This window comes from Dendropsophus ebraccatus, chromosome 12 (genome assembly GCF_027789765.1).
Source record: "Dendropsophus ebraccatus isolate aDenEbr1 chromosome 12, aDenEbr1.pat, whole genome shotgun sequence".
Taxonomy (NCBI): Eukaryota; Metazoa; Chordata; class Amphibia; order Anura; family Hylidae; genus Dendropsophus; species Dendropsophus ebraccatus.
The window spans coordinates 43,948,212-43,972,278 of record NC_091465.1 but is presented as its reverse complement, the minus strand read 5'-3'; the positions used below and the strand labels follow the sequence as shown (position 1 = coordinate 43,972,278).

Sequence of the window (24,067 nt, the reverse complement as noted above, 5' to 3'; positions counted from 1 at the left end):
AAGGAGTACATAATCCTGTCAAGAATATACTTATGCTAGTGATGTCACGATGCCAGAATTTTGAGTTAGATACCGATACCAGCTGTTTTATTTCGATACTCTATACCATTTCAATACTAAAGTTTAAAAAAAATTAAAAAAAAAAAATGTAAAAATACAAATATAATGCCCCACCCACCCACCTCAGACTGCAGATATGTGCTCAACAACTCCCAGCATACCTCTATGTGCACGAGGAGATATGCTGGGAGTTGTTGTGCACAAGGAGGCTGCTGCTGTACAACTGCAACTCCCAAAATATCTTTGTGCACTGCAACTCTCACCAATCAGCTAGATATTCCGTATCCTATATTTTGGGAGACCCCTTTGAGTCTGTGGTGGTTGCAATGCAGTTATTGCCCACAAGGTATTTAAATATGTAAAAACTTGCAACAAATAACCATACCGCCGTATGTGAACACAGCTGCAACGGGCCAGTAACTTGTGTCATAACAATTATTGCAAGTGGTCCAGATAATTATAGGATTGTTATATATACTGTTAGTGTTTGTATATATTGTGGCACTGCAGCGGGTCTATGCACAGCACCAGGGTTGGCACAATGTACATGGGGGAGACTGCCACATAATATTCAATGCAATGCCATAGTGAGATAGGAGATATAGGGGAGAGAAAGAGAGATAGATAAAACAGAGAGGGAGGGAGATAGCGGGGGGGGGGGGGGAGATGGGGAAATAGGGTAGATAGAGAGGTAGACACTCACACTGATTGATGGACACAAGGTAAGAAGCCAGAGGAAACTAGTGATGTAATTAAACAGACAGAGATAGGAGATAATAATCCTCAGGCTTACAGCACAGGGAGAGGGTCCTGGAGGGTCACCACACTGCCTGGGAAGCATGGCTTGTGCTATGGAGAACGCTGCCTCACATACAGACCCATGATTTATGACCTAACGACCAGTCCTGCACAGCGTCCAGCAGGCTGTCGGGAGGCTGCAGCATTATCTTTAGGCCCCCTGCTTCCCGGTCAGTGGGATTTCCCCTGGACGCTGTCTACACTGGAATGCCGCACAGAAAAGGAAGGCCGCACAGCCCGCACCCGTGTGAGGAGGTGATCGCAGGGGGCCTGGGGTGGCACACAGAGAACATGGCCGGCGCTTAGCTAGCCGCCGGCAGTGTTCTCAGCTCTATACTTTGTATTAAGCTGCGTTGTTATGCAGCCCAACATAAAGTATCGATACCAGGAAATCCTGGTACAGAACCGTATTTTTGCCCGAAATATTGACAGTAGTATCGATATTTCGGTGCATCGTGCATCCCTAATTTATGCTTTTACAATTCATCACTTAACTTTCTTTACATAAGTACGGATGTCTGTACTTGGGAGGAGGGAGGATATAGGTCAGGTAGGGGGAATCAACAAGGAAGTAACCAAACCATTACAAAGGTTCACTGTCATCCAGTCTTGTATATGCAGCAATAAAAACTTGCAAGTGCATGGAGAAATAAATTTAGAATCCTAAATTCAGAGTTATCACAAAAAAAATCCATTAGAGATTCAGAGTCCCAAACTTTCCTGCTTTAAAGAGAACCAATCACGGGCGAAATTAGATGTAAATCCTAATTTTAACAATATTTGTAAATATAATTAATTAATTTTAAAGCTGCGTTTTTTAAAATATTTCTGTTTTACTTTCCTGCCTCGCGCCGGCTCTTTTCAAAAGAGCCGGCGCGAGACAGGAAGCTCCCCTCATGCAGAGCGGCAGCAAGGCCTGTGGGGGCCCGCCATCTTGATGACGTCACTTGCGTTCCACCGCTGGAACGCAAGTCACGTCTTCAAGATGGCGCGCCCCCCCCCCCCCCCCCCCCCCCCCCCCCCCCCCCCCCCCCCCCCGGCCTAGCTACACCAAACAAGCGGATTAGGTAAAGTAGAACACTGTAAAGGCAGTCTGTATCTTCATGAAGTCTATTTATGAAGATACAGACTGCCTTTGCCTTACCTACTACTGTGCCGGTGCAGCAGGGCCGCCACCGCCATCTTGATTACGTCTTTGCGTTCCACCGCTGGAACGCAAGTTACGTCATCAAGATGGCGGCGCCGGCCTTGCTGCACAGAACAGAGGATTAGGTAAAGTAGAAGATACAGACTGTAAAGACAGTCTGTATCTTCATAAATAGACTTCATGAAGATACAGACTGCCTTTACAGTCTATCTTCTACTTTACCTAATCCTCTGTTTCTGTGCAAGCAAGGCCAGGCGCCGCCATCTTGATGACGCAACTTGCGTTCCAACGGTGGAACGCAAATGACGTCATCAAGATGGCGGCGCCCGGCCTTGCTTACACAGATACGAAAGAGTAGGTAAGGCATAAGATACAGACTGCAAAGGCAGTCTGTATCTTCATAGATAGACTTAGGGAAAGATATACTTTAATATTAGGGACAGTGAAATTTAGATAGGTTCTCTTTAAGGTAAAATGATTTTCTAGGGCATTTGGAAACCTCTATGGCCCAAGGAGACCAAATGGCCAAGAACTTGTCTAGTATCTCCTTATGCAGTGCTTCTCAATTCCAGTCCTCAGACCTCACCAACAGGTCATGTTTTGAGGATTTCCCATACAAAAACATCTGTGATAATACATGATCCACTGAGTACAATTATATCACCTGTGACATACTAAGGAAATCCTCAAAACATGACCTGTTGGTGAGGCCTGAGGACTGGAATTGAGAAGCACTGCCCTAATGTGATAACTCCTACATACAGTGTATTTGGTTGACTCTAAACTTCCACTCTTTAACATAGTTAAGTCCAATAATAGCCAATATGTTTGAACAAGCAGGCAGGCAGCCAAGAGCAGGTGGCCTGATAGTCTGCACCTTTTTGGATGTAACCCTAAGAGGGCCATCTCTGATGTTGGAGCAACCTGTGTTTTGCAGACAGAATTGCTATTGTGAAATATATGTAACCACCAAGTGGGGAGAGAAGAACAATGTTACCAGATGTGGGAAAAAGGGGAATAATCATATTTACACTTCCTCACTTCCAGCATTTAGCGCAGTTTTTGTAAACTATAAAGAGATGAGATCTCTGGGGTTTCGTACTAGTGGGACGCCTTATAGCCATCCTCCTGAATATGAACACATCTAGAGGATTTTTGTGGGGTAGATAGAAGTATATGCATTAGTTTTGTTTTTTTTTTAAATGGAAGATAAAACCTTCACCCGGGGTATAAGTGTCTGCCCATCAACTCTCCAAACCATAGAATCGATTCACCAAAATTATGGTTCACACTTTAAGCAAAGACATTCTGAAATACGGTCATGTGATTTGCGTCAAGGCATATCTAGGAAAGTCGAGAAGCCAGGTACCATGAAAGGACTCATACATTATTTAAAAAAGAGGTGGTGTCCTTAACCTCATAGGAACGCTTTCGAACAGGGGTTTGGGGGCACTATTAACAATAGCCCTTGTCTGAAATGGGGCAGGTTGTGTAATATGTGATAATTATCGCATTAGCCAGTGCCACAAATGTTTTTCATACACTTTGATAGCGTGAGCACCAAACAGAAGGAGGATATTAAAAATTAGAGATGAGCGCAACTTGAGCATGCTTGTGTCCGAACGTTTGACATTTGAATACGGGTGGCTGAAGAAGCTGTATGCAGCCCCTAAATGCATAACAATCAGGCTTAATGGTGCATTTACACAGAGATTTATCTGACAGATTTTGGAAGCCAAAGCCAGGAATGGATTAGAAAAGAGCAGGAATCTCTGTTTTCTTTTATGATTTGTTCTTTGTTTATAGTTCAAGGTTTTGGCTTCAGAAATCTGTCAGATAAATCTGTCTGTATAAACGCACCATAAGTTGCGCTCATCTCTATTCAGTACAGACTTTATTATAACATCTTAAAATGTGCTTTTTGTTCTTTAACCCCTTAGCGACCCATTATCTGATACGTCATGGCGCCGCGGGGGGTGTTCAGAGCGGGGTCCCGCCGGGACCCCGCTCTGAACGGCGCTGATCCCGGCTGACACGTGCAGCCGGGCAGTGCCTCTGTTAGCCAGCGCGGGTCCCGTTGCCGCGCCGGCTAATTAAGCACTTCAATGCAGCTGTCAAACCTGCTTTATGCACACTATCCCTGGTGTCTAGTGGGTCGGATCTCCCCCCGACCCCCCCCCCCCCCCCCCCGCGATCGCATCGCGGGGGGAGATCCGTTCTTCTGCCCGTGCCAGGCCTCAGCGTTGGAATGACGCTGATCCCGGCTCGGCAATAGATTGCTGTGGCCTGCAGTAGGCCATAGCAATCTATGACCGATCTGATGGATCTTTGCTGTGTATATACACAGCATTGATCTCTATGAGAGATCAGTGCTGTCTATATACAAGCCCCCCAGGGGGGCTTCTAGTCCATGTAAAAAAGTGTTTTTATTAATAAAAAATCCCCTCCCCTAATAAAAGTCCAAATCACCCCCCTTTTCCCATTTTATAAATATAAATTAATAAATAAATAAACATATTTAGTATCGCCGCGCGCGTAATCGCCCGAACTATTAATTAATCACATTCCTGATCTCGCACAGTAAACGGCGTCAGCGCAAAAAATTCCAAAGTGCAAAATTGCGCATTTTTGGTCGCATCAAATCCAGAAAAAATGTAATAAAAAACGATCAAAAAGTCGTATATGCGCAATCAAGGTACCGATAGAAAGAACACATCATGGCGCAAAAACTTGACACCTCACACAGCCCCATAGACCAAAGGATAAAAGCGCTATAAGCCTGGGAATGGAGCGATTTTAAGGAACGTATATTTGATAACAATGGTTTGAATTTTTTACAGGCCATCAGATACAATATAAGTTATACATGTTATATATCATAGTAATCGTAACGACTTGAGGAACATACATAACAAGTCAGTTTTACCATAGGACGGACGGCGTAAATGCAAAACTCCCCGAAATCAAAACAAATTAGTTTTTTTTTTCAATTTGACAGCGCAAATGATTTTTTTCCGGTTTCGCAGCATATGTTATGGAAAAATAATGCCGGTCATTGCAAAGTACAATTGGTTTCGCAAAAAATAAGCGCTCATATAAGTCTCTAGGTGAAAAAATGCAAGCGCTATGGACTTTTAAACTTAAAATGGAAAAAGCAAAAGCGCAAAAACGAAAATAGACTTTGACCTTAAGGAGTTAAGGAAAATTGAAACTGCAGGCTTTGTCATTTGCATGTATGATTGACTAAGCCTAGGTACACATCTGTGTTTTCTCTACCCTTTTGGATGGATTCATTCATTTACATGAACAGATCGTAGAAAATGAATGACAGGCGTACACAAATGTTCAGTTTTACATCTGTCACCATAGACTTCAATGTAAAAATGTGAATAGAGTTTTAATTTTTACTCCAGAATCTATTCTGAATAAAAAAAAATGCAAGCTACTTTTTTTTGCCCATTCAAAAAAAAAAGTAACAAAGAAATTGACATGAACTTATACACAAACTCCCCCACTGAAATCAATAGGATTGGTACATTGCCTTTTTTTTTTTTATCATTTCAGAACAGATTAGACAAGTCGAAAGCAGGTGTAAATCCAGTCTAAGCCACTTTCTTTTGTCTGAGCAACAGTCACCCCTGACTGCCTAGATAGCTGGTGGCACTGTTGGATAGATGTCAATAACTGCATCCAGAACACACCTTTGTCACTTGTTTTTTATTTTATTTTATTTTTTAAAAGCCTTTTTATGGGCCATGAATAGTGTCGAGGAGGAGCCTATAGTTCCTGGGACCTAGCACTGCTATGCCTCACTATACTGTATACACAATGCTCAACCCTGATTATGCAAGAGGGTGGAAATACAGTAGTGAGTTGTAGGATTTTTTTTATTTTTTATAAAAATAGAAACAGAGGCAACATGGGCATGTTCTGAATGCTGTCACTTACATCTTTCAAAGTTTTACTTAATTTTTAAGGGACTTTGTCACCCAAAAACACCCGTTATCAGTATATTATACATTAGTAGAGTATACAACTCTGATTCTAGATTGCAATTTTTCTTATGTTCTTGCATTCCTTTGCTATAAGCAACAAATAAAGGAGTCTAAGTATTCATCTCCATTATATTCTTGAGCTAAGTAGTCCTCTATGCATCACAGTTTGTAACTTAGAACAATGAAATTTGAAGGAGTAGAAAGCTACAATTGGCAGATTTGGAATCTGCATCCTTTATCCTACTTACAGAGGACTTTAGTTTGGGTTTTTCAGGAGGGAGAGTTGGAAGTGAGAGTTCCTTTTTAAAGGAATATCCTGCAAAAATATTTTTTTTTTCAAATCAACTGATATCAGAAAGTTTTATATAGATTTGTATTTCACTTCTATTAAAAAACCTCAAGTCTTCCCATATGTATTAGCTGCTGTATGTCCTGCAGGAAGTGGTGTTTATTTTCAGTCAGATACAGTGCTCTCTGCTGACATCTCTGGCCGAGGCAGGAACTCTTTTCTATGAATCCCTATAAAAAACCTCTCCTGCTCTGGACAGTTCCAGTCTCGGCCAGAGATGTCAGCAGAGAGCACTGTGTCAGACAAAGTAAAACATTTCCTGCATGACATATAGTAGCTGTTAAGTATGGGAAGACTTGAGATTTTTTAATAGAAGTAAATTAAAAATCTATATAACTTTTTTGACACCAGTTTATTTGAAAGAAACATTTTCACTGGACAACCCCTTTAAATATTGCCATTTGTGGGATTTCTGCTGACTTTTTTTTTTTTTTTTCTTACATCTGCTACATTTTCTATACCGCCTCTGGCGTTGTACGGTAGAGCGAGAGGGGGGGTGGTGTCACATCGCTCCATTTACAGATCAGTAACCTAGAACAAAGTGCTTGTTCACACAAGCAAAAACTATTTCAATAGAGAATGTTCTGAAAAATCGCAAGGTACAAAACAACCGCTTATGCAGAAAAGCCACAAATTTAAATCAGTGGAACCTTTACAGGTGTCGTTCTCCAAGTGTTTTTGATTTATTGGCGCTAAACAGCCTGACCTTGAGACTTGGATATACTTTATCAAAAATATTTGTGCAGCTCATATGTTTAGCCCTGCAGTATAAAATTTCAGTTGCATTGAAAAAGGACTGTCAGTGTTTTACCTAGGCCGTGTGAAAGTGATTCTTATTTAGTGCCAGCAATTTATGATCACTTTAAAGGGAACCATTCACATGAAAAATCCATATGATGCCAATAATCTGTGCTGATACAATGCCAATAATCTGTGCTGATACACTGTCTAGCACACTTTCCACACGTGTATCTATAGCATCTGCCTCTGCCCATACACCACAAAATCATAGTTTGATCTTGTCTCCACCGTATGCGAATTCCAGTAAGGTAGTCATGTGGGCGTTTGTTCAGGCCAAGTAGTCACAGCCTCGGGGGGCGGGGTATTGCTTTAGTCACGCCTCTATGGGCGTCATTCACAGCCCCCTGTCTCTGCATCATCATCCTGGGGCAGGGCTGGGACTGTGTAGCTGAGATCCAGTGGTTGCCTATTCCCCTGCACTCTATATGTGTGAACCAGTCTCTCACACAGGCAGCTGCTGCTGTACACAGCGTCCCTGAATGAAGGATTTCAACCCAGCTGCAAGGGTTAAATGATTCATTCAGGGACGCTCTTATCCTCCCTCCCCCTGCTCTTCTTCCACATGTGCTTTTGTGCTGCTCCCTGTGACAGTAGTGGCCTGGCTCCTCTCCTATGACCAATCATCCTCCTGCTGCTGATTATCAGTGTGTGGCCGCAGCACTCTCTCTTATCTCCCTCTCTGACAGCATCCTGGATGTCAGGGAGAGAGGCAGACCAGCACCAGAAGCACATGTGGCAGGAGAGGAGGGGGGATAAGAGCGTCCCTGAATGAATCATTTAACCCTTCTGCTGGGTTGAAATCCTTAATTCAGGGACGCTGAATTAAGGCCGTGACTACTTGGCCTGAACCAATGCCCACATGACTACCTTACTGGAATTAGCATAATCAAGATCAAAGTATGATTTTGGGGTGTATGGGGCAGCTGCTATAAATGTGTGTGGAAAGTGTGTTAGACAGTGTATCAGCACAGATTATTGGCATCATATCGGTTTTTTTAGGTGATTGGTTCCCTTTAATATTCAGCTTTGGCTTCCCACTGATAAAATGATTGGCCAGCCCTATGATGTGTTCTAGTGTGTGTAATGTACATTGTGTGTGTGTGTGTGTATGTATGTATTTATAATATGAGAGGAATCTCTATGTATGTGTAAATGTATGAGATTTTTATTTTTATATGTATATATCTAGTGCTGCGGAATCTGTGTGCACTATACATATAAAAGCATTATTTATTACATAATGCCTAAGCCAAGGTTTCTTATTCTATCACCATAGGAGTGGTATCCACTGTTGTTCCAGACTCTGCACACAAACTATTCATTGGAGGTTTACCCAACTATCTGAATGACGACCAGGTAAGTGTTCTACTTATCAAACTTCCCTGGAAGTGGAAGGGTTATTGTCATTAAGTTTGGTCAAGGGTTGAAGATGGGGTTAGTAGATCTTGTTTGCTTAGTGTTCTCTTTTGACCACTGAAACATTCTGCAGTAGTGCAAAGTAATGTAATATGCATTTGAGTCTATTACATTGAGAAAGTGACCTTAACATGTCGCTTAACAAAGTAATTACAGCCTGCACATTTATTCTAACACTTGTTCACACTATGCAGTTTGCACACAGCCATGGCTAGCAATAAATCAAAACAGAAAGTTGCTGCAGCAAAGCACAAGTGCCATATAACATTTTAGTTTAAGGAAATTTTTGAAACCTTTGTTTGAAAAAAAAATTTTTTAAGTTTTCTTTTGAAAAGGGTTCTTAGCAAAAAGTTTGATCAAACTGGATGTACCAACTCACCACGTTAAGGTGCCCTCAGAGAATTGGACCTACATGAACAATGGCCTCTCTCAGACTATAAGTCTCCATATCTGGGCATGTAAGAGCAACTGAACTGTGTAAGGGTATATTCACACGAACGGACTCGCAGCGAGATTCTCGGTGCGAGTCCGGCAGGTCCTGGCAGTTCCCACACACTACATACTCGCTGCAGTCTGAACGACCGCAGCGAGTATGTAATTCTACCGCCCTTAACCCCTTCTGCTCCCGGCCGGCTCCCCCGCTTTAAGCATACATTACCTCTCCTCGCTGCACGGGTCCGGCGGGAGAGCAGGACGCCGGACCCGTGCAGCGAGGACAGGTAATGTATGCTTACAGCGGGGGAGCCGGGCGGGAGCAGAAGGGGTTAAGGGCGGTAGAATTACATACTCGCTGCGGTCGTTCAGACCGCAGTGAGTATATAGTGTGTGGGAACTGCCAGGACCTGCCGGACTTGCACCGAGAATCTTGCTGCGAGTCCGTTCGTGTGAATATACCCTAACACACCTACAGGAGCTGGGTGAAGTGCACGGCTATAAAGGAGGGAGCCACACCCCACACATGTGAAACATAACAAAGTAATTACAGCCTGTACATTTATTCTAACACTTGTTTACACTATGCAGTTTGCACACAGCTATGGCTAGCAGTGCGCACTTATGGCACTTGCGCTTTGCTGCAGCAACTTTGTTTTTGATTTACTTCTAGCCATGACTGTGTGCAAACTGCATAGTGTGAACAAGTGTTAGAATATATGTGCAGGCTGTAATTACTTTGTTTCACATGTGGGGGGTGTGGCTCCCTCCTTTATAGCCGTGCACTTCACCCAGCTCCTACAGATGTGCTACACAGTTATGTTACCCCTATATGCCCAGATATGGTGAATTCTAGTCCAAGAGAGGCCATTGTTAGTGTAGGTCCAACTCTGATGGCACCTTAACGTGGTGAGTTGATACATTCAGTTTGATCAAACCGTTTGCTAAGAACTTTTTTTTTTTTTAAATACTTTTGAAAACTTTTTTTTTTTTTAAGTTTCAAAAATTTCCTTAAACTTAAATGTTATATGGCACTTGCGCTTTGCTGCAGCAACTTCCTTTTTTTGACTTTGATAAAGACATCAAAGATTTTGAGCAGTTGGGTCTGGGTGCGGAGACCCCCAATAATTGATAAAAGAAGCAGAGAGAAGCTCTCAGCTAGACACTTCTCTCCCTGTTAGCTGCTTGGTGCCATTAACAAGCTTTATAGATGTTTTTTGTACAGCAAATGTTTCTCCTACAGCAAATACAGAACCTCTTAGCAGAGTGCTTCTCCCCACCTGTTCTAGCAATCAGTGGGGGGGTCACCCAGACCCGACTTATCAAATCATTTCACATGTTTAAAGCAACCCACAAAGTTTATTTTCATTATGGGATTGTTAGGGTTCTGTTACACAAAACTATTATCGTCCGTACGTGGCCGATAATCGTTTGGTATAACAGCCCATGTTGAAAGGCAACGATCAGCTGGCATGCATAATGTCGGCTGATAGTTGTCACTTAGCATGTTCTAAAATCCAGATCTCTATAGTGGTCTGCTGCCCACCACCACCGTAATAGGAGCGGCAGCAGCAGATCGTCATGAGCCCTCTGTACCCTCCTAACGTTGGCATGACTGGTATACTCGTCATCTATCAGTAAAGGGGTTGGCCACTTTATAGTAAAGTTGTTCAATGTACAGTATGTTCTCACAGCATTTACTGACTGCAGCTTCCTGTCTCGTTCTCCATGCTGTGGTGAGTCTGTCCATAAGATGTGACCATACCCTGCTGCCAGTGTCCACCACTAAGCCTGTATATGCCTATAGAGAACGCAGGGCAGCGTAGCCTGGAGGAGGGGAGTCTGATTTTAGCTCTGAGGTACACAGGCTGCTGTCAGTGAGTGCAGTGAGCACACTTACTAATAAGGAACAAAGTGGTAAAACCCTTAAAGGGGTTATGCAGAATTAGGGGAAAAAAAACAGATTTTTTTCCAAAAACTTCATCCTCATTGTGTGTGATATTGCAGTTAAGCTCCATTCACTTCAATGGAACTGAGCTACAAAACCCACATCTAAACGGAGGACAGGAGAGGTGTTGTTTTTGGAGGGAAGGGTCCATGGCTTTGTAAACCTTGGCAATCCCATTAACACATGCCATACGTGCATGTCACGACCACGTGGGCTTTAGTGCACCATATCACACATGATGTAGGCATGCTTTCATTATAGTACTATGACGCGAGATGACTAGTGTCAGCCAGTACTCTGTCTATGACGGACATTGGTGATCTTGCTGATTTCTGCTCCTTAACCACTTGAAGAGTCACTGTCAAAATTTATTTTTGCAGAAATCAATAGTCCAGGCGATTTTAAGAAACTTTGTAATTGGGTTTATTAGGCAAATATGCCTTTTATCTGCATTTAAAAAGCCAGGTTTCCCCCCTCTCCTTTCTGTCATCCACTGCTCAGAATCAGGAAATCTTGACTGTTTTACATCAGTCGGATCCTGTCTGTGCTATGGACAGGGGAGGGAGGAGGGAGGGGGGGATTAGTCGGCAGCAAAGAGCAGAGAACAAAGTATTACACCACAGGGAGCCGCTGAAAGCTCCTATTCAGAGGTCAGCGCTGATGTCAGAGGAGAAAGCTTGGTGATGTAGCTGAAAATTATCTTTGTTGTCCTGTTTTGGTGCCTCATCTCTTCCTTCTCCATAGAGAACAATGAAGACAGGGGAGAGCTTCAAACTGCTTTTTCATGATAAAAATACATTTTTCAGCTAATAAACCCAATTACAAAGTTTCTTAAAATTGCCTGTACTATTGATTTTTGCAAAAAAAAACAAAAAAAAAAAACACAATTTAGTCACAGTGACACTTTAAAGGGGTAGTCCACCAAAAAATTTTTTCTTTCAAATCAACTGGTGTCATAAAGTGCCAGAGATTTGTAATTCACTTCTATTAAAAAATCTTAAGTCTTCCAGTACTTATCAGCTGCTGTGTGTCCAGCAGGAAGTGGTGTTTTCTTTCCTGTCTGACCCATTGCTCTCTGTTGCCTCCTCTGTCCATGTCAGGAACTGTCCAAAGCAGGAGCAAATCCCCATAGAAAACCTCTCCTGCTCTCCAGACTGGAAATAATACAACTTCCTGTTGGGCATACAGCAGCTGATAAGTACTGGAAGACTTGAGATTTTTTAATAGAAGTAAATTACAAATCTCTGGCACTTCATGGTAGCAGTTGATTTGAAAGAATTTTTTTTTTGGGTGGACTACCCCTTTAATGCTGCGGTGTATAATGCATGGCTTTTAAGCTTGTCAGTGACTGCAGTGGTGCTGATCAGTATCTAGGACAGCAGAATACTGTTTGCTTACATCTATGCTTTCTGATCTGTTTCTAGAGTACATTATTATGAGGGCTGCCATTTTGCCTGAGCTGTTTTTAACAGCATTTAGTGACATGCTTTAGAGGAAGATCAGGACAATACAGGACCTGTCCCATTGATGTATGTGAAACATTACTGAGCATACTCTGTGGCCTTTAAAATGTGTCACTCCACAAGGAGCTGCTATTATCGAAGACAAAAAAATTTAGACAATTTTCAGAATTTTCAGACTTCATATACAGTAACATAATTTGATTCAAACAATAGGTAATTTTCTGAAGATACATTTCCTTTTAAAAAAAAAAATATAAAAATTACAAAGCCCCTAATACGTTTAAATCGCCCCTCTTCTTTTTTAAAGAAACATAAAAAAAATTGGTTAAGCATGCAGAATTGTCTGAGCTATTAATAGCTAACTATTGAGACCTAACAATGAAAGGGGTTAATTTATAAACTTTCTGTTTTGTGTGGGGTTTCTTTGCATGTTACTGACACTGTTGGCTCATGCTGGAATAATACACAGCAGTTTTTTTGGAAAATTGCCACTGCAGCACTTGTGCCCAAACCAGGGATGGTAAATATATAAAGGGAGGACTTGTACTTCTTCTTTCCTGTTGGATCCTCTTCTGTTTTTGGCACAAAAACTGCGCTGGCAGTTTAAAAAAAAAAAAATGCTGTGTGTGAAACAAGCATCGAGAAGGCTCATAGAAAGAAGTTTTATTACTAGTGCGAAGTGTTCCCAAGCTCATGAAGGCTATAACACCACTGAATGCTTAAGGCTATAACACCACTTCTCTCTATCACTACTGTACTTGATTGACCTTTTAGAAGCAGAGACCTGACTCCTAATCTCTTATCTGTGCAGAATTCAGATGCACAGCGCAGGATGGAGATTTGGAGGCTAAGCCCTGACTCTATTATAGAGAACCACTCACAAGAAAATCTATAAACACTGTGTTATATAGCCGCCCAGTTTCCGACCATATAAGCAATTACTATCACCATGTATTTTGTAAATCCCCCACGCCTTATGTAAATTATACCTATGTCGTCAGTGGGTACATAGTCATGGCTGGCAGGAAACCTCTCCAGTAATTATGCCTCTTATTGGCATAGGAGCTAGTAGTGCCATAGAGCGCCGACATTTCCAAAGATGCTTACTTACCAAAGATGTTTCAGTACCGAGACAAGGTTTTCCCACCAGCTGTGAATACTTGGCCACTGAGGACCGCCCTGATGCCTTCATAGGTATACTGTGCATACAGCGCAGGAGATTTACAAGGCACATTTTTGGGCCATATGAGTAAAGCTGATGACAGTTACTTGTTACGTGGTATGAAACAGTGCTGGTGACTATATAACATTCTCGTGAGTGGTTTGCTTTAAGCAGAGATAGTGGGTAAGAAAAGCATTCCAGCCCTCAGCACTTCAGGGGCTTAGGAGCACTGAAGATTAATATATGAAAGGTATCATGTGTCCCCTTGACCAAACCGTGTCATCCTTAAATTCTTGTCGCCAGTAAAGAGTGCAATATGAAACCTCTAACTTGTGTTGACTCAACTTGTATTTCTCAACAGGTTAAAGAGTTGCTTACTTCTTTTGGACCTTTGAAAGCTTTTAATTTGGTAAAGGACAGTGCTACAGGCCTGTCTAAAGGATATGCTTTTTGTGAATATGTGGACATCAATGTCACAGATCAGGTAAGTAAATTAAGTTTCAAAAGGGTGCCACTATTGGGACTCATTTTTCTCTTTAACACCACCTTAGGTGGCAGTCACACATGTAGTTTTTGTATCTGGTCAGGAGTAACTACCTAAAGAATGAAGATTTTAAATGTATAATTGGCACTGGCACTACTTGCCTTTCTGCATACAGTGTTTTTTGACTGTATGTGGCCATGGATCAATGTTTGACCCCTGGCTTTTACCCTGGGTTATTTAGGAACAATACTGCTAAGTAAAGAAGTCCGGCGAAAATTTTTATTAAAGTATTGTATTGCCCTCAAGTTATACAAATTCCCAATATACACTTATTACAGGAAATGCTTATAAAGTGCTTTTTTCCCTGCACTTTACTACTGCATCAAGGCTTCACTTCCTGGATAACATGGTGTCACGACCCGACACCCAGAGCTGTGGCTGCTGGAGAGGATGATGGCAGGGGGATGCTCAGTGTCCCTCCAGTGCCCTGTGTCCCTCAGTGTCCCCCTGCCATCATCCTCTCCAGCAGCCACAGCCTGCACAGCTCTGGGAGTCAGGTTGTGACATCACCATGTTATCTAGGAAGTGAAGCCTTGATGTAGTAGTAAGTACAGGGGAAAAAAGCACTTCATGTGCATTTCCTTTAAGTGTATATTGGTGATTTGTATAGCTTTTTGGGGACAATACAATACTTTAATAAAAAAATTTCACTGGACTTCTTTAACTATTTTGAATACACTTTGTAGATAAAAGTATTGGGACACCTAGTGCCCCTTTTGTAGTTAGAACAGGTTCCAGTCCCCTGGGAACACTACAAGATTTCACACCATGCTCACAAAAACCCACCCGCATGGGCTTTGCTTTTTTCAGTAGGGCACATGCTAAAATAGAATAGAGCCTTCCCCAGAATGTTCCCACAACTGTTCTATCTAACACTTGACCCTCTGCGTGTTACTGCAGAAGACCACTGTGAGGCTGAAGGTGGTGTTAGTAGGAGTTTAGAGACGACTGGTTGGTATGTGTTGATGGGGAGCCAGTAGTGAAGTGGTCAGTAGCGTGGTTGCAGGGCCTGGTGATGGGTATATAATAGCTGTTTAAAGGTTGGAGCGGGATTAAAAGGGTTGAGTGATATTTGGGGAGCTGGTCAGTGACAGGAGGGTAACATACTGGATTGTATTTGTTTAGGAGGTTGATGGTTAGAGAAAATGTTGCCAGCTGTCATGAGAAGCAGGGATGGCGATAGCTACATAAATGGAGAAATACATAATTTACCTGTAGCAGTCTGGGCAATGGACAGATTTTGAGAATTAGGACAGTTATGATGATGTGCAGAATAAACATTATTTTACTTGGTAACATGAGGGGGCAAAAAAAGTAGGTAATTACCAACCATTCCCTTCTGGGTCAGTTCAGGTTTCATTTCTGCTGTCTCGCTTTCACGATCATCTACTAAGCAGACTTCTTGCGAGTAAAAAAAAAAAAATCCACAATACAAATCTGTAAAATGTATGGATGTCATGTCCTTAGTATGCTGTCTGTAATTGTGTACCTATGGGATTTTGATGGCAAATCAAATTACAATACTGATTATATAATGATACAATACAGATGCATACATATATTTAATCCCTCTCCATGCTTTGTTTAATCCCTCTCCATGCTTTGTTTAATCCCTCTCCATGCTTTGTTTAAGAAAAAATACGGTGATGTGAATAGGCCTATAGATTAAAGGAGAAGTTCGGCGAAAAAGCTATACAAATTACTAATATACACTTATTACGGGAATGCTTATAAAGTGCTTTTTTTTCCCTGCACTTACTACTGCATCAAGGCTTCCTGGATAAAATGGTGATGTCACGACCAGACTCCTAGAGCTGTGGGGGCTGTGGCTGCTGGAGAGGATGATGGCAGAGGGATGCTCAGTGTTCCTCCAGTGCCCTGTGTCCCTCAGTGTCCCCCTGCCATCATCCTCTCCAGCAGCCACAGCCCACACAGCTCTGGGAGTCGGACCGTGACATCACCATGTTATCCAGGAAGTGAAGCCTTGATGCAGTAATAAGTGCAGGGAAAAAAGCACTTTATAAGCATTTCCGGCAATAAGTGTATGTTAGTAATTTGTATAACTTTTGGGGGGCACTTTAGTAAATATTTTTGCCGGACTTCTCCTTTAATATCATTGGTGCTATGATTGGTTCTTGCTAGTATTCTAGAAAATTAATCCAAGTAACACATGAGTGCTTATTTGAGCCCCATGAGACTATTTATATAGCCTTAATAAAGAGTTCGAGTTCCCATGTTCAGCATTCTTTATGCCATTTTTTAAAAAATATTTTTGTACATTAATGCGAATATTGGACAAACTATCCTTTTGACATAAATGGACAAGGTGTCTGGGTGATCTGATATATATATTTTTTTAAGAGGTAGTTCCACAGGGAAGGCCGACCCATGAACTTCTTTTCTTTATCAACTGGTGTCCCCTTTTTCTGTAATGCTGTACAGATCACTTTCCAGCAGCCTCCACATCACTGACAGAACAGGAATTCTCTGATTAGTTTTTGGCCTAGTGAAAAGTTAGGAAGAAAAACTTCACTATGCATAAAGAAATATGTAACACAAAGTGGGAGATTTATCAAACAGGTGAAGAGTAGAATTGTCTTAGTTGCCCCTAGCAACCAATCAGATTCCACCTTTAATTTTTCAAAGAATCTGAGAAATAAAAAGTGTAATGGGATTGGTTGCTAGGGGCCACTAATACAATTCTACGTTACACTAGTTTGATAAATCTCCCCCCAAAAGTTTAAACAATCATCACTGTTTAAATCATTTTTGATGTCACATTCCCCTAAAAAGGCATTTCTTAATATATACAATATATACACTACAGTATTTTATAGTAAATATTCTAGCATGGGAGCCTAACATTGATGATGGGTAATATTTACAATACATGGCTTTCTGAGGGTTTAGGTGTGAGGTTCAACTTTGGTTTAACTTCTCGAACTTTCCTTGTGTTTCACTCCCTTTTATTTGTATAGAGGTTTGTTTGGGGTCATTAGGTAAAACCTTCTCTAAGGCAGCATAGTACAGTCTACCCAGTGTAAGCAATATTCAGCAACTGTAGTCTAGGCTGCCTTGTTCACAAGCTATCATACTTGACTGTATAGATATGTGTGTATAGGAAGTTTTAGAGGGATATTGCAGTACCCTAAAATCTTTCATATTTTTATAGTAATGAAAAATTTTCTAATCTACCGTAATTATTTACATTTTAAAGGCCATTGCGGGACTTAACGGAATGCAGTTGGGTGACAAAAAACTTCTTGTGCAAAGAGCAAGTGTTGGAGCAAAGAATGCAACACTGGTAAGTTTTTTTTTTTTTTTTTTTTTTTTTTTTTTAAAGAATTATTGGCTTTAATATAACTAACTACTGTGAAAGTGTGGGTATGGGTGTAACTAATCTAATTCTAAAGGGAATGCATTGTGTAGAGAGCTGGTGCTATCTACTGTTGTCACCTGTTGCTGTAATTCTTTATGGGCCACTTTACAGCAAACTTCACATTCATTATTAGATAGATCTCTGCACTATAACTACACATGCCACAACACTGTTTTTAGAGCAGAGTGGTAGTCTGTAATCTAGACAATGAAATGTGAACAATAAGGAAAATAGCAGCATCAGGAGAAAAGTTTGATAAGTAAATAGATTTGCAAAAAAATATTTAACTTGAGCCCTACATGTTTAAAATTATTTGATATTAATAATATTAATACCGTATTTTCCGGCATATAAGACAGCCCACAACTTTTCCAGTTAAAATGGAGTTTGGGATATACTCGCCGTATAAGACTACCCCTCTTAATGCACACCAAATAAAAATGAATAGAAAACATCAGACAAGCAGCGAGATTCGAGAGGCAGAGAAGGAGGTACAGTAATACCGGTAGCATACAAGGATGGGCCAGATAGGGGAAAGGTGTGTTTTTCTGGGCACAGCCCCACTCTACCATATGTCCTTTTTCTATACTCATGACTCCTGCAGCTTGCTCTGCCATTAATAGGGTCACTGCATACGGCAGTGATGCGGCTGCTTTTTTAGCTCCCCCCACTATAAGACGACCCCTGACTTTTGGGAAGATTCTCCTAGGTTAAAAAGTAGTCTTATATGCAGGAAAGTACTAATTATTCATGCGTTTTTAATGCTTTGCTGTATGGGGGGGAAGAAAGAAAACTGGCCCAACCAGAACTTGAACTAGGTATAAGATGCAAAAAAATTACTTAAGCAGCCACTCATCTTAGGTTTTATACATTTGGTGTGGATAAGCCAGGTAAAAAACTATTGCATGGACTCTTGGGGGGAGATTTATGAAAGGGTGTAAATATACACCTGGTGTAAACTGCCCACACCAACCAATCACAGCTTCTCTTATATTTTACCAGAGCTGAAAGCTGAGCTGTGATTGGTTGCTGTGGGCAGTTTACGCCAGGTGTATATTTACACCCTTTCATAAATCTTCTCCTTGGTATCCTATCTATCATGAGAATGGTGGCAGTGTGCATGCTTGTGGCTGAAACACATCCTCCCCTTCCATCCCTGGTCCTGGTTGGTGCTTAGCTTGCAATAGTGGACATGGCATGGTGTGAAAGGGGTGGCCCGCCAGATTCACTTTGACTTACTCTTGTATTTTTGTTTTTTCCAGAGCACAATAAATCAGACTCCAGTAACACTGCAAGTTCCTGGGCTCATGAGTTCCCAGGTGCAGATGGGTGGTCACCCAACAGAAGTACTTTGTTTGATGAACATGGTTTTGCCAGAAGAACTTCTGGATGATGATGAATATGAAGAGATTGTGGAAGATGTGCGAGATGAGTGCAGCAAATACGGCATTGTTAAATCTATTGAAATACCACGACCAGTTGATGGTGTTGAGGTACCAGGATGTGGGAAGGTAGGTATTTGAATTACAGTTTAATGGTTAATGATGTGTTTCTGTTCTTAGGATATTTATTAAGCCAAGGACTATATATTATAGTTTAAACCCTAATTATATAATGATATAGAAATCTACATCTTTAAAGAGACTGTCAGTAGGTTTAACCTTTCCTGTCTAAGGGTAGCATAAACTAGTAATCAGACTGATGTATCACTTTATTTGTTCATTGCAGCTGATTTGGAGATATCCACCTGAATAACAATGACTTTGAGCACTGCGTCCATTATGTGCATGTGCTCAGTAGTCCTTGATGTTCATGAACACCAGCTGCTGATTAGCCATTACCTGCCTTTATTGTATAAAGGCAGCATATACCTAGTGACAGATTCCCTTTAACGTATAGTGTATTGGTAGGAAAATGTGTTCGGTAAATGAAAATGTATCTGTTTAAATGTTATAATGTAAGATGCATACATTGTGGAACCAGTAATCGGAAAACCGATGTTACAGCTGTAAATGGTTTTTTTTCTATGATGCCAGCACTGTTTCTACTTTATATGTCCCAAAAGCATACTTTGTAAAACCTACTGATGTTGGCATGTGGGCGGTACGGAGCTCCTACCTAAAGAGCTCCTTGGGAGTATTGGCGTATAGGACCCTTTAGTGTCAGAGGGGCTGTCTCTGCGCCCTAGTGCCCCTAGGGAGGCCTGATTACTGCCAAGATTTCTCACCAGCTGTGACTGGTTAATAGCTCTGTACCGCCGACATGACTACAATCGGTGAGTTTTTAGAAAGTAAGCTTTCGGGCCATATGAGTAACGCCCACAGCGTTTACTTGTATCCCTGGAAACAGTGCTGGGGGGCATAGAAAAACATTTTATAGCTGTAACAGCAGTTTTCTCATTGTTCGTTTTAACACCTCTGTTTTATGGACAAGTGCCATACATGTATGTCACACTTACTGTAAAAAAAGCTCAGGAACAGAGCTGTTTTCATAGACAATGAGTACCGGCTTCTGTCAGTAGCAAACACTTGCAGATAGTAGTTTCACTACTCTGTAACTGGCAGCACTTAAAGTGATATTGTCACCATCTTTCCATAGTATCATTCTTAAAGCGACTCTGTACACACACACTCACCCCATCAGGAAAAAAGTCTGATGCAAGCACACATTACCATTGTGCCAGAAAAAGCTGTAAAACCCCTCTTAGGGCCCTATTACACAGACGATTATCATGCGAAAAATCGTTAAATCGTTTATATTTAAACGATAATCTGTAATTGCAGGCAACGATTGAAAAACTGTTTCTATGTCGTTGATTTAGATCTGAACCTAAAATTATCATTAATCATTTGCTGTACCCACAATCTGCGCGCTCCCCCTTTCCCCAAAACCACTTGTACCTTCGGATAGCTGCTTTTAATCCAAGATCTGTCCTGCGGTCCGTTCGGCAGGTGATGCAGTTATTGTCCTAAAGAAATCTTTTAAACTTGAAGCCCAAACGGGAGAATCTGTGCCCTAACTTTGCACCACCCCTCCGTCCCTCCTCCCCACCCTCTTCATCATTAGAAATGCTCCAGGCAAATTGCCTCCTATTCCCCACCTGTGGCAGCCCGGCACATGGGCTGGATCGTTAAGGACCTGTGCAATGTTCAGCATGGAGAAAATGTTTGTGGCATTCCTAATGATGAAGAGGGTGGGGAGGAGGGACGGAGGGGTGGTGCAAAGTTAGGGCACAGATACACTCGTTTGGCACAGGGCTTCAAGTTTTAAAAGTGTTTTTGGACAATAACTGCATCACCTGCCGAACGGACTACAGGACAGATCTTGGATTAAAAGCAGCTATCCGAAGGTACAAGTGGTTTTTGGGGGGGTCAGATTGTGGGTACAGCGAGTAATTAATGATTTTAGGTTCCGATCTAAATCAACGACATACAAACTGTTTTTCAATCGTCGCCTGCAATTACACAGATTATTGTTTAAATACAAATGATTTAACGATTTTTCGCACTATAATCGTCCTGTGTAATAGGGCCCTAAGAGGGGTTTTACAGCTTTTTCTGGCACAATGGTAATGTGTGCTTGCGTCAGACTTTTTTCCTTTTATATTACCCAGTCTGCTCCACCAGACAACACTATTAAACTTTATTAGCATTGTCAAGGGAATATTGTATGTTAGAACTGAATTCTAATCAATATGTGAAAACAATATGAATGTATTTGGCACAATTTTGGATCTCTAAAAATGAACAGTGTTCAAAGGGGTACTTGCTACAACATTAATGTTTTTTTTTTTTAATTTTATTTTCAGATTTTTGTTGAATTCACTTCAGTGTTTGACTGTCAGAAAGCCATGCAAGGACTCACAGGCCGGAAGTTTGCCAACAGGGTGGTCGTCACAAAGTACTGCGATCCAGATGGTTACCATCGTCGTGATTTCTGGTAGATGTAGCTACATCAAAGAGAGAAAAATTATCTTGAGGTTTCAAAGAAAACTCAGGACAACTTTGTATCTCCCTCTATTCATGTTTTTCCAGGAGACTGTTTCTGATTAAATGTCCCCCCTCCCTCTCCCTTGCTATCCTCTTTATTTACCTCCTCAGGCCTCTGTGACCTTACCTCCTTTTAAAACACATTGACATGTATTCTTTGTCCAGTTCCATAGTTAATGCAAAAATAAACCTGGAAGTCACCTTTTCTTGGACTGTTGGACCATGAGAACTATTGGTGGTTAAACTGTAGTAATTGTCTTATCCTAATTTTTTCTTTTTTTTTTTTTGTGGCAGTTTCTTATTTACAAAGACAAATTAAAACATTTTGTTGTATTTTACTTGTATTCCTTTATAGTATTTGTTGTCTGGTTGGATTGTGTAATCTTATCAAGTGTGACATGTCGGATCATGTTAAAGTGACAATAGCTGATTGCACGCTGGTTTTTACCTATATTTTTTTTTTCTAAAATAAAAACACAATTACAAAATAGAGTGAAAAAGAAGAAATATTCTCTAGTGTCCAGTAAGTAAATGTCTGACTCATTTTTAGACTAAGGCTTCTCATGAAAAGCCATTACCACAATGTGCCAGTCGCCCTTTAAGAGGGAAATGTTGTCTTCCACAATTTTCTTCCTGTAGGGTAAGGTTGTAAAAAAAAACTTCCACAACATAAACCCGTTTTGTTTGGGAGCCTTAGAAGATGATTCTGGTAAAGCTGGGGGCTCAACTGAAAAAAAAAACGTACTTCTGAAATAACTACCCTTTTAGGCAAGATAGCAACTCTAGATAGACAACACAAGTACACTCAGGTGATAGTAGTAGAACTACTGCGAGGGCTGAGGAGTAAGTTAAGAGCTTATGTTCGCAAAAGCTCGAGTAGCTCTTGCAAAATGCAAATGTGGGTTTTATGAATTTGGCAACAAACCCAGCAAAGTGCTAGCTCGAGCACTCAGGACACAACGATCACGGTCTCTCATTCCACATATAACGACATCAAATGGTGTTAAGGTGACCTTATCTGAACAAATTGCGGAAACATTTTAAAAACTATTACGCATCTCTTTATGGTCTCAGACGAACGAGAGCCTTCCATGTCGTTTCTGTCATCTATTGACACATATATTTTTGATTCAGGCATGTCTGGTGTCTCTGGAGAGGCAATTGCCGCTCTTGAGGCACCCCCTAGAGATGCAGGAACTTGAAGCCATTAAATCCACACGGGCAGGCAAGGCTCCGGGTCCGGATGGGTTTACATTAAAATACTATAAGAAGTTCTTTCCAGAAATTAGGGAACATTTTATACAGACCTTTTAACTCTCTCTCTCAGGAGGTGGCCAGTAACCTATAGATACTCTTAGAGCTCATATAACGGTCATTCCCAAGGAGGGGAAGGATCATTCAGTTTGCCAGAGTAACAGACCTATTTCATTGTTAAATGAAGATCTGAAACTCTTCGCAAGGATACTCACAGCTCGTATTATGCCACACATGTGAAGCCCGAGATAATATACCATGCGGATACTCACAACATTTCATTAATGCTTTTATCAACAGATGCAGAGAAGGCCTTTGACAGAGTTAGCTGGCCCTTCCTAAAGCAAGTGCTGCGCTATATGGGTTTGGGACCGAATAAGATGAGCTGGATAAACTTTGTTATACTCTAACCCTTCAGCGTCAGTCTCGGTCAATGGCCTTTTCTTATCCTTTAGCATACATAATGGTACACGGCAAGGGTGTCCCCTTTCCCCATTATTTTTTTTTTTTACTCACGTTAGAACCTTTATTATGTCACATAAGAAAAAGTATTGATATCACTGATTTACAAATAAACGGAAACACTCAAAGTTGCTGCTTATGCAGATGACTTGTTCTTTCTTTCTAACCCCAACATATCACTACCTAATCTAATTCACGAATTGTCACAATATGGAAATTTATCAAATTACAAGATTAATATGCAGATGTCAGAGGCACTTAATATTAATTTACAGACTTCGGTCGTTTCTGCACTGTCCTCTTCCTTTTTCTTTTCGTTGGAAACAATTCATTAATTTATTTAGGGGTGCACCTTCACATATTTCTTAGTTATATCAGGCTAATTATGCTCCGGTGTTAAAAACCATAATGAATGACTTAAATAGGTGGCAAAAAGGAACATTCACATGGTTTGGTAGATGATCGTCAAAATGAATGTGTTGCCGTGGTTATTGTATCAGTTACAGACCCTGCCGATCGTTGTTTCTAAAAAAAAATTTTGGGGCTATTGACTTTATGTTCAGGAGGTTTGTCTGGGCGCAAAAAGCAGCATGGGTTGCCAGAAATACGTTATGTAGGCAAAAGAAAGAAGGTGGTGTTGGTCTCCCAAATATATATATATCATTACTATGCTGCATGTCAGTTGGCGTGGGTAGTCTCCAAGCTTTGGGTGAATATGGAGCAAAGTGTTTCATCCTTTGAGTTGACTGCGGCCCCCTGGATACCCAAAGTGTTAAAACATATCTCAAAACACCCCACGATTACTCCCACTCTTAAAATCTGTGAGAAATTTCTAATTAAGGGTCATCTAGCACCATATCCGTCCCCC

At 41.2% G+C, this 24,067-nt stretch overlaps 1 protein-coding gene across 2 annotated transcripts in view; it reads left to right on the top strand.

Moving 5' to 3' along the window:
• Positions 1–21,821, top strand: part of U2AF2 (U2 small nuclear RNA auxiliary factor 2) — a 33,781-nt gene extending 11,960 nt beyond the window's left edge. For both annotated transcript variants that reach the window (XM_069948055.1, XM_069948054.1), the window contains exons 7-11: positions 8,427–8,506; positions 13,933–14,055; positions 17,333–17,419; positions 18,757–19,005; positions 21,303–21,821. In XM_069948055.1, the coding sequence (XP_069804156.1) occupies positions 8,427–8,506; positions 13,933–14,055; positions 17,333–17,419; positions 18,757–19,005; positions 21,303–21,437 (674 nt within the window). In that variant the 3' untranslated portion in view covers positions 21,438–21,821. The remainder of the gene's footprint in view (positions 1–8,426; positions 8,507–13,932; positions 14,056–17,332; positions 17,420–18,756; positions 19,006–21,302) is intronic.
• Positions 21,822–24,067: the final 2,246 nt, after the last annotated feature.